Source organism: Hylobates moloch, unplaced genomic scaffold (genome assembly GCF_009828535.3).
Source record: "Hylobates moloch isolate HMO894 unplaced genomic scaffold, HMol_V3 SCAFFOLD_22, whole genome shotgun sequence".
In the NCBI taxonomy this organism is placed as follows: domain Eukaryota; kingdom Metazoa; phylum Chordata; class Mammalia; order Primates; family Hylobatidae; genus Hylobates; species Hylobates moloch.
Window position 1 is genome coordinate 782,442 of NW_026652297.1, and position 16,336 is coordinate 798,777.

The following is a 16,336-nucleotide window of genomic DNA, read 5'->3' on the forward strand; positions in this document are numbered from 1 at the left end:
AGAAAAACTTGCTCCTCATCCCCAGCACGGGCGTCCATACTATCCTCCTCAGCCTTTTTTCAATGCGATCATTCACTTGCCTAAGAACCAGCCCCCTACCCTGTTTCTATCTCCAGCTTAGTTGTTCCTCCTTTTTTTTTTTTTTGAGACAGAGTCTCGCTCTGTCACCCAGGCTGGAGTGCAGTGGCACGATTTCGGCTCACTGCAACCTCTGCCTCCCGGGTTCAAACAATTCTCCTGCGTCAGCCTCTCGAGTAGCTGGGACTACAGGCGTGTGCCACCACGCCCGGCTAATTTTTGTATTTTTAGTAGAGACGGGGTTTCACCATATTGGTCAGTCAGGCCGATCTCCTAACCTCAGGCGATCCACCCGCCTCGGCCTCCCAAAGTGCTAGGATTACAGGCGTGAGCCACCGCGCCCGGCCTGTTTCTCTCTTTCAAGCCAGGCCCGGGTGTCTCGCCCCCTTTCTGCACTCTATCCCCACCAGTTCCAGGCTCAGAGCCTACACCGCAACCTGGAGCAAGAAAGGCAGTTTCCATGGCGGCTTCGCACGCATACTCACAGAACCTAAGTGTGTTTTCGATACGGTAGGTCCTCTCGCTGAGTGGAACCCACATCATTTTCTGCCCTGCGGTGGCAGGTGCTTTGCAGTGCTCAGCGTGATGGGAACTGGCTTTCCGGAGCCAATGAGTCTGGGCCCCACCGCTGAGGACCCGGTTCAGTGAGGCCGAGGCTTCGGGCAGGGGCTGGAGCTCGGAAGCTGGCCTCGAGCGAGCGCTGCCTGAGGGCAGGCCCCGTCCCCGCCCCTCCGAGCCGGCCTGCTCCGGCTGACAGTGGTGGGCCGAGGGCGGGCTCAGGGCTGGCCGGGGGCGGCCTGAGGTGCCTCAGGGCTGGGGCCGGAAGCGAGGCATGCCGGGAGCCGGGAGCCCGCACTTCCTCCTCGGGGGCCTCAGAAAACCACAGGGCGCGGGGCCAGGGCGGCGGCCCCCAGGGAGCTGGCAGGATGGCAGAGGGCAAGGCAGGCGGCGCGGCCGGCCTCTTCGCCAAGCAGGTGCAGAAGAAGTTTAGCAGGGCCCAGGAGAAGGTAGGTGGCCGGGCCTCGCCGTCTGTCTGGCCCACAGGGAGCCGAGGCCGAGCCCGGGCGGGCAGGAGGGGCGGGCAGGGTGCTCAGGGGGCCCCGAAGGGTCTGGGCTGACGAGAAGGGTCTCCCGCTGTCCCAGGGAAACGGGAGCGAGGAGTGGGCTTCCATGAAAACTGGCAGATTGGAGAGAGGTCGGAGACCGCCACCCGATCTTGGGCAAGGATGAGGGAAGCTGGGGAGACAACAGTCTCTGGCAGAACCTTCGACAACCCTCAGGCTGACCCAGAAAAGGTGAAAGAAAGGAAGTGACGGTGGTGGCCACCTTTGTATCAAATTTTGTGCTAGCAATCCAAAATTGGTATTTTACGGATGATGAAATTGGAGGGTAATTTTCCACAGAGGGCAATTTCCTCAAAGACAGCGATGCAGCGGATGCCAGCAGGCACCCCCCACTGAAGGCTAGAATAATCCTGCATGGTTCTCCCCCTACCTCACCCTGCCTGGCCTCTGGGTGGTGTTTCAGCCGACGTAAGCAGGAGCCCAAATCTGCTTCTTGTACCCTCCCTTTGGCGTTGGGGGGTACACCTCCCAGGGTGATGAACCACATCTGTGTTCAGAGTGTGTCCTTGGTTAGTGCCAGGTAGCCCTGCCCCAGCACTGGCATTTAGGTAGGCTGCCCATCTATTATGTGCTTGGCAATCTAGATCGTGGGGACATTCTCTACACATTTTGATGGCATTTTTGTTTCTACCTGTCCAGAATATTTTCTTTGCTTCTAACCTGAGCCTCCGCTCTCCACCTACCAACCCTCTGGTAGACAAGGCAGTTTGGGAAGACCTGTCAGCCAGAAGAAAGAGCGGGGGAAGAGAGACAAGAAGGACCTGAGACAGAGTTTCAGTTTTCCTTTTTTCTCTCTCTCTTTATTAAGCCCGACCTGCCTTCTACAACGGAGAAGTTTTGGTTTTCTAAGAGCTGATGGACTTAGAAGCATTTGGATGAACAGCTCTGCTTAACAACTGAAATATCCCTATTATCTTCTAAAGGTGGAGCACTGGTTTGAGCCCTGGGAAGGCTTAAAGGCAACCAGCTCTCCCGAGTTGATTTATCAGCAGAAAACTGATGGAATGTAGATGTAGCTCCTGACTTTAAGAGACCACAATGGAAGGCAGGTTTTTTTCTATAATTTGAGGTCATGTGAAAGAGAGGAGGAAAAGGGAAAGAGTTTGTGTAGCCAGACTCGTTACTTCACTTACCCTAACTTCACCTTGATCCTAGTTTCAGCCTCTTTGAAGACTTACAAATCTGGTAGACCTGAGAGCAGGGCCTATGGGAAGGTCCAGCTAGAAACAGTGTGGGCGAGCAGGAGGTACTGGAGAAGAGAAGGCCGCACTGTGGTTGAAAAAAAAAAAAACCCTAAAAGACAAAACACTCAAGAATAATTGTAATTTTAAAAAGACATACCAGCCAGGCACAGTGGCTCACTCCTGTAATCCCAGAACTTTGGGAGGCCAAGGTGGGAGGACCGCTAGAGCCCAGGAGATCAAGACTGCAGTGAGCAGTGATCACACTACACCACACTCAAGCAGAGGGAGACTCTGTCTCAAAAAATAAAAATAAATAAACAAAAATAAAAGACATACAATTGATTGTATTTCACTCTTGCATCTTCTGTCTTCATCTAGCCTCTCGTCAACACTATAACCTTGCTTTGGGCTTTCACTCCTTTGTAAGCATAGACTCCAAACCTTGGCTAAATAATGTCCTGCTCTGGGCTTCAGATCTTGCACCTGTAAAATGAGAGGGTTGATGTTCTTGATGAAACTCAATATGATAAGAACACTAAATTGAAAAGGTGTCACGGTTGACTCAGAGTCGAATACTTCCCAAAGACAGAACCAGTCTCTCAGGTTCTTCTGGCCTGAATCCTGAGGAAGTAGAGAAAGAGGAGCAAACTCAAATGTGCCATGAGGAATTCCCAGTTGATGAAGAAAACAAGATATTCTGAACCTAGACTAGACACAAGGGTAGGCAGAGGTCGAACTTCAATAAGGTGGGAATGGCCTGGGATGCCGGAAGGGAGCTCAGCTCATTCAGCCTGAAGCCAGTCCTTGAGTCTTGGGAAGTTATTGAGAGCAAGATAAAGAGGGAGAAATTTGCACTAAAATGAAAGAATTCCTTGCAACACTTTCTGCTTTTTCTGCAAGCAGTTGGATGTAATCTTCTGAGTAATAAGTAATAGCTAATGTGTCAAATAGCGAAATGTGTCAAATATCAAGCGCCTGTTATGGACCAGAGACAGGGATATAAGAAAGTGATTATCAGTGGGGTGCAGTGGCTCATGCCTGTAATCCCAGCACTTTGGGAGGCCCAGGCAGGTGGATCTCCTGAGGTCAGGAGTTCGAGACCAGCCTGACCAATGTGGAGAAACCCCGTCTCTACTAAAAATACAAAATTAGCCGGGCGTGGTGGCGCATGCCTGTAATCCCAGCTACTCAGGAGGCTGAGGCAGCAGAATCGCTTGAACCTGGGAGGCGGAGGTTGCCGTGAGCCGAGATCGCGCCATTGCACTCCAACTTGGGCAACAAGAGCAAAACTCTGTCTCAAAAAAAAAAAAAAAGACAAAGTGATTCTCTCTGCCTTTATGTAGCCAACATTCTACCGATGTCATCTCCCTTCATCTATTCAACTCTTTAAGCAGGTTATTAGCATCTCTGTTTTAGAAATAAGGAAACAAGGCTCAAAAGAGATTGGTAGGTAGCAGAAATATTACCGAAACCCAGGTGTCCTGCCTCTGAATCCTAACCTCACTCAGTCTGCTGCTTTACAACGTTCCTGATAAGCCACTCTCACATCTGTGCCTCCCCCACTTCCTGCTGATCCTCTCTCAGGAACAGAACTCAGGAGTCGAAACACTTTTTGTTCAGGCATCCTGTGAAAAGCTGGGAGTGGAGGTCTGGTGACCATTAAACACAACAGGGACGAAACATACTTGGTCTGTTTTCCATTTCCCGCCCAAACTCAACATGGGACTGAATTTAAGCTGGCTTTATTGTGTGTGGTTTTTTTTTAGTATGATACATCTTCTCATTTCCAACTATAGTACTGCTTTCACCATCTGTTTGTGATTTCTCTGTGGCAAACCTCTCAGATCCCCCTGAGAAGGGGCGTTGTTTACCACTCCTTTGTTGGTTGGTCTTCTCCTCTGTTGACATCTACTCAGCTTAAATCCCAGAGGGTTAAATTCCACAAATATTTACAGAAAAACTCCTTTGTTCAGGGTACTGGGCTGGACCCAGCAGGGAATTTAGGGGTAAGAGACATTCTTGCTTTGCCAAAAGCTTACAATCTAGTTAAAAAAAAAAAAAAGAAGAAGAATAAAATAACTGACCTGAGAGATGCAGGTCTATGGGAATTCAGATGACAAAAGGATTGGGGAGAATCGAGAGGTTTTATAGTGGAGGCTGAATTTGAAATAGGAATTATGGACGATTAGTAGTTTTTCAGACAAGTGGTCAGAGAGCATTCTAGCTGAGAAGTGCCAGCATAAGCAAGGCATAGAGACTGGAGTGAGAACTACAGCTCAGCTGGAGCACAGGGAGTGGTCAGAGAAAAGGCTGGAAAAAGTATATTAGGACCTTTTAAGGAAAGCTTACTTTATCATATATCCTAAAAATAAAGATTTCCGGCCAAGCGCTATGGCTCATGCCTGTAATCCCAACACTTTGGGAGGGCGAGGTGGGTAGATCACCCGAGGTCAGGAGTTCAAGACCAACCTGGCCAATGTGTTGAAAGCCCATCTCTATCAAAAAATACAAAAATTAGCCTAGTGGAGCGCGCCTGTAGTCCTGGCTGCTTGGAGGCTGAGGCAGGAGAATCGCTTCAACCTGGGAGGTGGAGGTTGCAGTAAGCTGAGATTGTGCCACTGCACTCCAGCCTGGGCAATAGAGCTAGACTCTGTCTCGAAAGAAAGAAAGAGAGAGACAGAGAGAAGGAAGGAAGGAAAGAGAGAGAAAGAAAGATTTCCTACATAACCACAAAAATTTACTGCACCTAAGAAAAAATTTTAGCAAAATTTTATAATATCAAATATCCAAGCCCTATGCAAATTACCCCAATCGAGGGAATTAACTAAAATATAATAAATGATTATGGGAGAGGCAATGGTAAGGAACTGTAGCCACCAAAGATATATGTAGTAATTTTTTTTAAAGCTCTATTTCCACCCCAACCCTGATCTACAGAAAAGTTATAAATAATCAATGAACACTGGAATATTTTTCACGCAGATTCACCAAGTGTTAACATTTTGCCACATTTACTTTCTTGCCTTGCTCTTGCTCTTTCTCCTTAAATATCTATATTCTAATTTAGCTGCCAGGCCAGGTAAATTGGGACAGAATTCTCAAAGCAGGATTTTAGGGATTAGCATTATATGGGTTTTCATTAGGAAGTGATCCAAAAGTAGTGATTTATTCATTGTTTCAACAAACATCTGTTTAGCATCTGTACACCCTGTTCCCTCAAGGGTCTTTCGATGGAAGAACACCCATGACACAGTATAAGTGCCCTAACATGTACCTGTTGCTTATGGCAACAAATTACTTTGGCCCCAGAGCACTGGGGTATGTTTCAGGGTGGTAACACCTTTTCACTTTCAGAGTTGGAAGGTGAGGAAGTTTCTCTCAGTACCCCCCAACCCCCGACCCCACACCCTCCAAGACTTTTGGCCTTGAGCCTTTTGGGGACTGGGGAGATTGGTCTGCCCCAGTCATCCCTTACACTGACTCTAGACTGAGTTTTCTCTTTTCTGTTTTCTCTATCCTCTCCACCTAAGAAGAACCAAATTAGGGACAAAGGAAGGGAGGGGTAGCAGAAAGGAAGTTAAGAGCTGCACTTACCACTAAACAAGATGGTTTTGCAACTTTCTGGTAGAGAACACTGTTTTGTTAGCGGGGAAGGGTGGAGCCAGGGAGGATGGCAGACTGCACATCCAGGGCTGGGCGGCAAGTGAGGTGCAGTTAAAGACAGATACAAACAGATATGGCCAAACCAAAAATATAAGCATTTACAGGCAAGGGAGCAAAACTAAACATAATGACAGTGAGTACCTATTGAGTGCTCTTTGTAGGGCAGCTCTGAGAAAGCAATTTACGTGCAAAATGTCATTTAATCCTCCTGACAACTCCAGGAGATAAATATTATCTAATGGGGGAAAGGGAGTTCTGTAAACTGAGGCTCAGAAGTTTTAATGACTTGCCGGAAGACTTAACAGTCAGGAAGTAGAAAGGCCAAGATAGGAGCCCATATCTGTCTAACTCCAGAGTGCTTGATCTTATCCACTACAGCAAGAGCTCCAGGAATGAGACACAACCCCGGGATTAAGAGTGGAGATACTGGCGGCCCGGTGGCTGATGCCTGTAATTCCAACACTTTGGGAGGCTGAGGTGAGCAGATCACCTGAGGTCAGGAATTCAAGACCAGCCTGGGCAACATGGCGAAACCCTGTCTCTACTAAAAATACAAAAATTCGCCAGGCGTGGTGGTGGGCGCCTGTAATCCCAGCTACTTGGGAGGCTGAGGCAGAAGAATCGCTTGAGCCGGTGAGGCACAGGTTGCAGTGAGCTGAGATGGCATCACTGCACTCCAGCCTGGGCGACAGAGCAAGACTTGTCTCAAAAAACAAACAAACAAACAAAAAAAAAGAATGGAGATATGAATCAGAGTCTCTCCACAGAACCTGCCACACTCCCCATATCTGGGCACTCTTGCATGGCATTCAAAGCCCTTCATAATGCAACTCCAGTCTCCCTTTCTAGCTTCATTCCCCACCACTCCCCATAATAGCCATGCTGAACCAGCTCGTGAAGCTGTGTACTCCTATGATTTTCCTGATGCTGTTGTCTCTAACTGGAATCCTCTTTCTACTGTCACCCTTTATACTCTATTTCTTTTTTCTTTTTCTTTCTTTTTTTTTCTTGAGACAGAGTCTTGCTCTTTCGCCTAGGCCGGACTGCAGTGGCACTATCTCGGGTCACTGCAAGCTCCGCCTCCCGGGTTCATGCCGTTCTCCTGCCTCAGACTCCTGAGTAGGTGGGATTACAGACACCCGCCACCATGCCCGGCTAATTTTTTGTATTTTTAGTAGAGACAGGGTTTCACCTTGTTAGCCAAGATGGTCTCGATCTCCTGACCTTGTGATCCACCCACCTCGGCCTCCCAAAGTGCTGGGATTACAGGCGTGAGCCACCGCACCCGGCCTTTTTTTCTTTTTTAATTTAATTTAATTTAATTTTTTGTTTTGTTTTTTGAGACAAAGTTTCACTCTGTTGCCCAGGCTGGAGTGCAATGGCGCAGTCTTGGCTCACTGCAACCTCTTAACCGATTCTCCTGCCTCGGCCTCCCAAGTAGCTGGGATTGCAGGCGTGCACCACCACACCCAGCTAAATTTTTTTGTGTTTAATAGAGATGGGGTTTCACCATGTTGGTCAGGCTGGTCTCAAACTCCTGACCTCAGGTGATCCACCCGCCTTGGCCTCCGAAAGTGTTGGGATTACAGGCGTAAGACACTGCGCCCAGCCCGTATACTCTACTTCAATCTAGAAAATCCTACTCCAAGGCTCCACTCATTCAGTCCTATATCCTCTCCTATATCAGTCTTACTCTCCTTCCTGTTACAATTATTAAATATTTAGTTCCTGGATACTGAGAAATCCAAATGAACAAAGCAAGTACCTAAACCTTAAGGAGCGTATAGTTTAGGAGAATAAACAAATAGAAATAATAAAACAGGCCAGGCACGGTGGCTCACACCTGTAATCCCAGCACTTTGGGAGGCTGAGGCGGGTGGATCACCTGAGGTCGGGAGTTCGAGACCAGCCTTACCAACATGGATAAACCCTATCTCTACTAAAAATACAAAATTAGCCAGGCGTGGTGGCACATGCCTGTAATCCCAGCTACTCAGGAGGCTGGGGCAGAAGAATTGCTTGAACCTAGGAGGCAGAGGTTGTGGTGAGCAGAGCTCGCACCATTGTACTCCAGCCTGGGCAACAAGAGCGAAACTGTGTCTCAAAATAATAATAATAATAGTAGTAGTAATAAAACAACAATTGAACTGTATACAAGATACAGAAGTTGCAAGCACTTGGGAGGGAGTGAATAATCGATCAATGCGATGAAGTTGATGTGGTTAAGTATCACAAAAGATACAGAGTTGAACTGGGTTTTGTAAGATACTTGCCTGGCAGACAAGGTGAGGAAAGGCATTCTAGAACGAGGGACCAGCATCTATGACAAGCAACAGTGTGGGTTATTCGGGAAACTAAAAAAGTGTCAGGAAAGGAGACCTGCAGAGAGGAGGAATATGAGAGGTGAAGCTTAATGTAGGGTCAGATCCTTGGGACCTGCATGCATGCTAGAATTTGAACTATTACTTAAAAGATACATATTGGACTTTTTTTTTCCTTTTTTTGAGACAGTCTCCCTCTGTCACCCAGGCTGGAGTGCAGTGGCACAATCTTGGCTCACTGCAACCTCTGCCTCCCAGGCTCAAGTGATTCTCCTGCCTCAGCCTCCCGAGTAGCTAGGATTACATGCGTCTGCCACCACCAAGGCTAATTTTTTTTTTTTGTATTTTTAGTAGAGACCGGGTTTTACCCTGTTAGCCAGGTTGGTCTCGAACTCCTGACCTCAAGTGATCCGCCTGCCTCGGCCTCCCAAGGCTGGGCGCGTGAGCCACCGTACCTAGCCCATATTGGGCATTTAATAAAAATTTGTTGAACAGATGAATGGGGAACCATTAGAAGATTTTAAGGAGCAGCAGCATAGCAGACCTACTGCGGCAGGCCAGGTAATAAATGGTGAGGGCCTAGACTAAGGCTGTGGCAGTGAGACCAGGGGAATAAGATGGTTTCTAGAGATGGACATGGCGAGGGATTCAATGAAGAGGATGAAGAAGTAGTTGAAGGCAACTCCTGAGATTCTAACTTGGACTTGGCAGGATGATGCTATCTCCTTCCAAGATGGGGGTTATAGGCAGAAGACTCAGGGCTTTCTTACTACATGTAATTGCCTGTTTATAAGGGAGTGTCCTATGAGAACAGAGACTGGGTCTTATTCATCCACATGTCTTTTGTGTTAGCACTGACATCAGTATGATGGTTTGGCTTCAGGTTTTCTAGTTGAGAAGCGATAGATATGGATAGCATTCAGGTCTAGCTGAGTTTCAAATGCATTATACTGGGGCCTCTCAAAGTTTTCCACAAAAGCCCCCATGAGAGAAGTGTCCCTGCCCAACCTCTCTAACCTCATCTATCTAGAGGAACCTATGGCTATAGCTGAAAACAGTTTCTCAAGTAAAAAATGTCTTCAAGGCTCACATTTTACTTAAAAGCCATGCACAGTTTACATTTTTCTCATCAATACTTGTTGTAATATAATGCTTTCCTCCTTCCTTCTCAAAAACCCACTTTAAACATTAATAACAGGCCGGGTGCAGTGGCTCACGCCTGTAATCCCAGCACTTTGGGAGGCCGAGGCGGGCGGATCAGGAGGTCAGGAGATCGAGACCATCTTGGCTAACAAGGTGAAAACCTGTCTCTACTAAAAATACAAAAAAAACTTAGCCGGGCATGGTGGCGGGCACCTGTATTCCCAAGCTAATCAGGAGACTGAGGCAGCAGAATGGCGTGAACCCGGGAGGCGGAGCTTGCAGTGAGCTGAGACTGTGCCACTGCACTCCAGCCTGGGTGACAGAGCGAGACTCCATCTCAAAAAAAAAAAAAATTAGTAACAATGCCAGCCAGCCTGATGGCTCATGCCTATAATTGCAGCACTCTGGGAGGCTGAGGCAGCAGGATCACTTGAGCCCAGGAGTTCAGCCAGCCTGAGCAACATAGTGAGACCCTGTCTCTACAGAAAATTTTTAAAAATTAGTGAGGTGTGGTCGTGTGAGCATGTGGTCCTAGCTACTGGAGAGGCTGAGGTGGGAGGATTGAGCCCAGAGAGGTTGAGGCTGTAGGAAGTTGTGATTGCACCACTGTACTACAGCCAGGGCAACAGAGCAAGATGCTGTCTCAAATAAAATAATAACAATAATAACAATGACATTCAGAAAGATATACCTTCTTTCTTTCTTTTTTTTTTTTGAGACAGAGTTTCGCTCTTGTTGTCCAAGCTGGAGTACAATGGCGCAATCTTGCCTCACTGCAACCTCTGCCTCCTGGGTTCAAGCGATTCTCCTGCCTAGCCTCCCCAGTAGCTGGGATTACAGGCATGCGCCACCATGCCCAGCTAATTTTGTATTTTTAGTAGAGACGGGGTTTCTCCATGTTGGTCAGCCTGGCCTCGAATTCCCGACTTAAGGTGATCTGCCTGCCTTGGCCTCCCAAAGTGCTGGGATTACCGGCGTGAGCCACCGCACCTGGCCAGATATACCTTATTTCTTTTGAGCTTTATATTAATATATATCCTCTAGCTCACTACTACATATCCCTTAGAGCTACCTCTAATTTGAAAAGAACTACAAAACAGGATTGTTTTTTCAGCAGTTTGTTACATTCGTAATTCTTTTGGCCCAGTAAGAGTACAGCCCTTCAAGGCCAGGGGCGGTGGCTCACTCCTGTAATCCCAGCACTTTGGGAGGCCAAGGCGGGTAGATCATTTGTGGTCAGGAGTTCGAGATCAACCTGGCCAACATGGTGAAACCCCGTCTCTACTAAAAATACAAAAATTAGCTGGGCATGGTGGTACACGCCTGTAATCCCAGCTACTCAGGAGGCTGAGGCAGGAGAATTGCTTGAACCCGGGAGGCGGAGGTTGCAGTAAGCCGAGATCGTGCCACTGCACTCCAGCCTAGGCAACAGAGTGAGACTCCATCTCAAAAATAAATAAATAAATAAATAAATAAGTACAGCCCTTGAGTTGTAAGTGAGATTCTTAACTGAAGCCAGGGTCATATGAGGTCATGTGTAAGAGAGACTTGACTATAACCTTACGGGCCTTTCTGACTTATATCCCTAGGTGCTGCAGAAATTGGGGAAAGCTGTAGAAACCAAAGATGAACGATTTGAACAAAGTGCTAACAACTTCTACCAACAACAGGTAATCTGGAGGGTAGAGGAGGGAAGCTTGGAAGAAGAAAAGAGACATGAGGGCTGAGTGGCAGAAGAACAATAAGTTCTACAAACTGGCAAACATCTCCACCAAGCCACCCTCCCCCTAGGGTTAAGGGCTACAGGGTGACCTGCTGCTTATCCTTCCTCGGTGAACTAAAGGAATTTACTGGCCGGGCACAGTGGATCACCCCTATAATCCCAACACTTTGGGAGGGCGAGGCAGGCGGATCACTTGAGGTCAGGAGTTCGAGACCATCCTGGCCAACATGGTGAAACCCCATCTCTACTAAAAATACAAAAAAATTAGCTAGGCAGGGTGGCGTGCACCTGTAATCCCAGCTACTCGGCAGGCTGAGGCAGGAGAATCACTTGAACCTGGGAGGCAGAGGTCGCAGTGAACAGAGATCTTGCCATTGCACTCTAGCTTGGGTGACAAGAGTGAAACTCCATCTCGAAAAAAAAAAAAACTAAAAATAAAAATAAAGAACTTACTTTTTTCTTGCTGCTGACTGTCATTTTGGGGAACAGAGAAATGTTATTTATTTATTTATTTATTTAGGCTCACTGCAACCTCCACCTTCCAGGTTCAGGCGATTCTCCTGCCTCAGCCTCCCGAGTAGCTGAGATTACAGGCGTATGCCACCATGCTATGACAATTTTTTATTTTTATTTTTAGTAGAGACAGGGTTTCACCATGTTGGCCAGGCTGGTCTCAAACTCCTGACCACAGATGATCCACCCGCCTTGGCCTCCCAAAGTGCTGGTATTACGGGCATGAGCCACTGCACCTGGCCCACAAATTCTTTATTATATAAATATCAGTTAGTTGAATTATATAGAAAATAATTTTTAAAATTATATTAATGGGTTATTAGCTATCATCTAATTCAGTAGCTGAGTGTATATCGGAATCATTTGGGAAATATTTTTAAATGCAAGGTCTCTGGGAGTAGGGCCTGGGAATCTTAACTTTTGAACTTTTTGTTGTTGTTACTGGTTTACCATCTTAGATCTGATAAACTTTTTTATTTATTTATTTATTTTATTTTTATTTTATTTTATTTATTTATTTTTTTTGAGATGGAGTCTTGCTCTGTCACCTAGGCTGGAGTGCAGTGGCGCAATCTCGGCTCACTGCAAGCTCCGCCTCCCGGGTTCCCACCATTCCCCTGCCTCAGCCTCTCCAAGTAGCTCGGACTACAGGCGCCCGCCACCACGCCCAGCTAATTTTTTGTATTTTTAGTAGAGACGGGGTTTCACCGTGGTCTCGATCTCCTGACCTCGTGATCCGCCCGCCTCGGCCTCCCAAAGTGCTGGGATTACAAGCGTGAGCCACCGCGCCCGGCCTAAACTTTTTTTTTTAATGGAATATTTCAAATATGTACAAAGGCAGATAAACTTGTAAAATGAATTCACATATACTCATCACTCAGCTTCCATAATTTATCCACTCATGGGCAATCATGTTTCACTGTGTCACCACTCACTTTATCCTATCTTTGATTATTATGAAACAAATTCTAGATATATCATTTCATTCGTCAACTTAAGTAACGAACAGAGGGAGGCTGTCTAAGAGAAAAAGGTATTTATGTGGGAATAGAGCATTGCAATGGGAATATGTGTACCATAGTAAACTATGAGGTATCTAAAGGAAGACAAATGTTTTCAAAGGAAAAAATGAGAAGGATTACATGATTCTTTGAAAATAATTATCGTTGGCTACAAAGATCAATAATAAGGGTGACACCAGTCCAAGGTTTAACAGGCAGTTGCTGGGCAGAAATATTTTTTGTATAAGGTTGTGATGGCCTTTGTGCAAGGTTGTGGTTTTCATAGGATCTTTTGTGATAATTCTTATCAGGCAAATAAGCATGAGAATGCTCTCTTCATAGCCTTCCCTGGCTCTATTATCAGAGATTTTTTTTTAACACTAGTGACTCCATTTTGATTCCAACAACATTTACACATCTATAAAAATCTCATTATCAGGCCAGGCGCAGTGGCTCATGCCTGTAATCCCAGCACTTTGGGAGGCTGAGGCGGGCAGATCACCTGAGGTCAGGAGTTCGAGACCAGCCTGGCCAACATGGTAAAACCCCATCTCTACTAAAAATACAAAAATTAGCTGGACGTGGTAGCACATGCCTGTAATCCCAGCTACTCGGGAGGCTGAAGCAGGAGAATTGCTTGAACCCGGGAGGCGGAAGTTGCAGTGAGCCAAGATCGAGATCGCACCACTGCATTCCAGCCTGGGTGACAGAGTGGTACTCTGTCTCAAAAAGAAAAAAAAAAAATTCACTATCAATCTCTAAAAATAGAACTCTTTTAAAATGTAACCACAACACCATTATCACACCTCAAAATATTTTTCTATACAACATTTACTTGGCCAGGCATGGTGGCTTATGCCTGTGATACCAGCACTTTGGGAGGCCAAAGCAGGAGGATCAATTGAGCCTAGGAATTCAAGACCAGCCTGGGCAACATAGCAAGATCCTGTCTCTACAAAAAAATACAAAAATTAGCCAGGTGTGTTAGCACACGCTTGTAGTCCCAGCTACCTGGGAGGCTGAGGTAGGAGGATCGCTTGGCCCCAGGAATTCCAGGCTGCAGTGAGCTATGATCATACCACTGCACGCCAGCCTAGGCAGCAGAGCAAGACCTGGTCTCAAAAATGAATAAATAAATAAGTATAAATAAAATATGTACTCATTACAACAAATCAGAAAGTACATGGTTGCGTGCAGTGGCTCACACCTCCCAGTGGGAGGCCGAGGTGGGAGGATTGCTAAGACTAGGAGTCTGAGACAAACCCAGCAACACAGGAGACCTTAACTCTACAAAAAATAAGAAAAATTAGCTGGGCATGGTGGCGCACGTCTGTGGTCCCAGCTACTGAGCAGTGAGCTGTGATTGTGCCACTGCACTCCAGCCTATGCAACAGAGCAAGACCCTGTCTCAAAAAAAAAAAAAAAGCCCCTACATAAAGAAAAAAGAAAGAAATGAATTTAAAAATTAATAATAGGCCCAACATGGTGGCTCACACCTATAATCCCAGCACTTTGGGAGGCCAAAGTGCTGAGCTCAGAAGCTTGCGACCAGCTTGGGCAACATGGCAAAACCCCATCTCTACAAAAAATACAAAAATTAGCTGGTCATGGGGGTGTGCTCCTGTATTCTCAGCTACTTGAGAGGCTGAGGCAAGACGACTGCCTGAGTCTCAGAGGTCGAGGCTACAGTGAGCTTTGTTTGTGCCACTGCACTCCAGCCGGGGTGACAAAGTGAGACCCTATCTCAAGAAAAAGGAAAAGAAAACAATATAAACAAAACGATTATGATTTTACATCTTCCTAAACTACAACAATGTTATTTTACATCTTTACAATTACTTTGCTATGTATGTGTATGATATCTAAGTATATCCACAATAAATAAATGTGAGATTTACTAAAGTGAGATTATTCCATGCATATGATTTTGCAACTTGCCTTTTTCACTTACCAATGTCATACAAATCTTTTCAGATATTTCAGATTAAATATTCCACTAAAATGTAAGTTTTAGTGCTATCTTTTAAAAAAACTAGAATCATTTCTTAATATCACAAAATATCCTGTCAGTGTCCAAATTCCCGATTGTGTCTTCATGCTTTTTATGGTTTGTTTAAATCAGCAACTCACTGACATGTTTTAAGTTTCTTAGATTTAAGGTCATATCTCTTAATCTATATTCTAATCCCTCCCTTCTTGTAGCTTATTTGTTAATGATACTAGGTTGTTTGTCCTGCAGTTTCCTATAGTGTATATTTTGCTGATTGAATTCCCGTGATATTGTCTAATATGTTCCTATGTCTTCCATATTTTCTATAAATGAATAGACTTAGAGGCTTGATGAGATTCAGGTTTTTGTTTTAATGGCAAGAATACTTAGTAGGTGTTATTGTATTCTTCCATCAGGAGGCACATAAAGTCTGGTTGTCTCCTTTCTTTTTTTTTTTTTTTTGAGATGGAGTCTCGCTCTGTCCCCCAGGCTGGAGTGCGGTGGCGCAATCTCGGCTCACTGCAAGCTCCGCCTCCCGGGTTCACCCCATTCTCCTGCCTCAGCCTCTCCGAGTAGCTGGGACTACAGGCACTTGCCACCACGCCCGGCTAATTTTTTTTTTTGTATTTTTAGTAGAGACGGGGTTTCACCGTGGTCTCGATCTCCTGCCCTCGTGATCCGTCCACCTCGGCCTCCCAAAGTGCTGGGATTACAAGCGTGAGCCACCGCGCCCGGCGATTGTCTCCTTTTTTGTGTGATGTTAATAGTAAAGTAACAGCATATAAGTTGCAGGGCCAGGATTTAGACTTAAACTCAGCTTTTTTCACTGGGCCTCTTCTCAGCTCTTCTTACTGTTCTATTTCCAACTCCAGGATGAAAAGAAGAAAAATCAGTAAGTTAACACGCACTGTGGAAGGTTTCTGATTCTTGGCCCATTCTGTCCCTTTGTCCTCTCTCTAAGAGCAGATGTGTAGGTAGAAAAGGTAAGAGATGAAGAAGTGCCATCAGGAAGAACAAGATCTGATGGGACAAACCCCTCAGAATTCCCTGTGGAAGCCCACCATTTAAACATCACTTAAGGGGAGAAAATATGTTTGAGAAATGAAATGGAGTTAGGTTGGGAATAAGGAAAAGCTTCTACTGGGTGCAGTGGCTCATGCCTGTCATCCCAACACTTTGGGAGGCTGAAGCGGAAGGGCCAGGGGTTCAAGACCAGCCTGGGCAACATAGTGAGACCTTGTCTCTATAAAAAAAAAAAATTAAGGAAAACTTCTTGACTGAGAGAATGATACACCTATAATAAGTGCTGATTGAACATGCTTTTGAAATTCTCTTTTTGGTAAATTCATTTAACAAACATTTTATGAGCACCTGCTGTGTGCCAGGAACTGTGTTTGGTGCTGGGACTTCAACATGAATGAGACAACCTGCCTGCCCTCAAGGCTCTTAGTTTATGGAGGAAGACAGTGACAATACAGTCACATCTGACCTGGGGACCTGGGGTGGCAAAGATACACAGTAGGAAAAAGGACAAGGTCAAGGATTTTTTTTTCTTTTTGTGAAGACGAGGTCTCACTATGTTGCCCAGGCTGGTCT

The 16,336-nt window shown here is 45.9% G+C and overlaps 1 protein-coding gene across 4 annotated transcripts in view; it reads left to right on the forward strand.

The window, feature by feature from the left end:
• The first annotated feature begins 880 nt into the window (after positions 1-880).
• The window catches only part of BIN2 (bridging integrator 2), a 42,670-nt gene continuing 27,214 nt past the window's right edge, over positions 881-16,336 (forward strand). Inside the window, exons 1-2 of one of the 4 annotated variants that reach the window (XM_058433752.1) lie at positions 881-1,085; positions 11,103-11,183. In XM_058433752.1, the coding sequence (XP_058289735.1) occupies positions 1,005-1,085; positions 11,103-11,183 (162 nt within the window). In that variant the 5' untranslated portion in view covers positions 881-1,004. The remainder of the gene's footprint in view (positions 1,086-11,102; positions 11,184-16,336) is intronic. The other 3 variants (XM_058433751.1, XM_032143827.2, XM_032143826.2) reach the window with 3 other exon arrangements.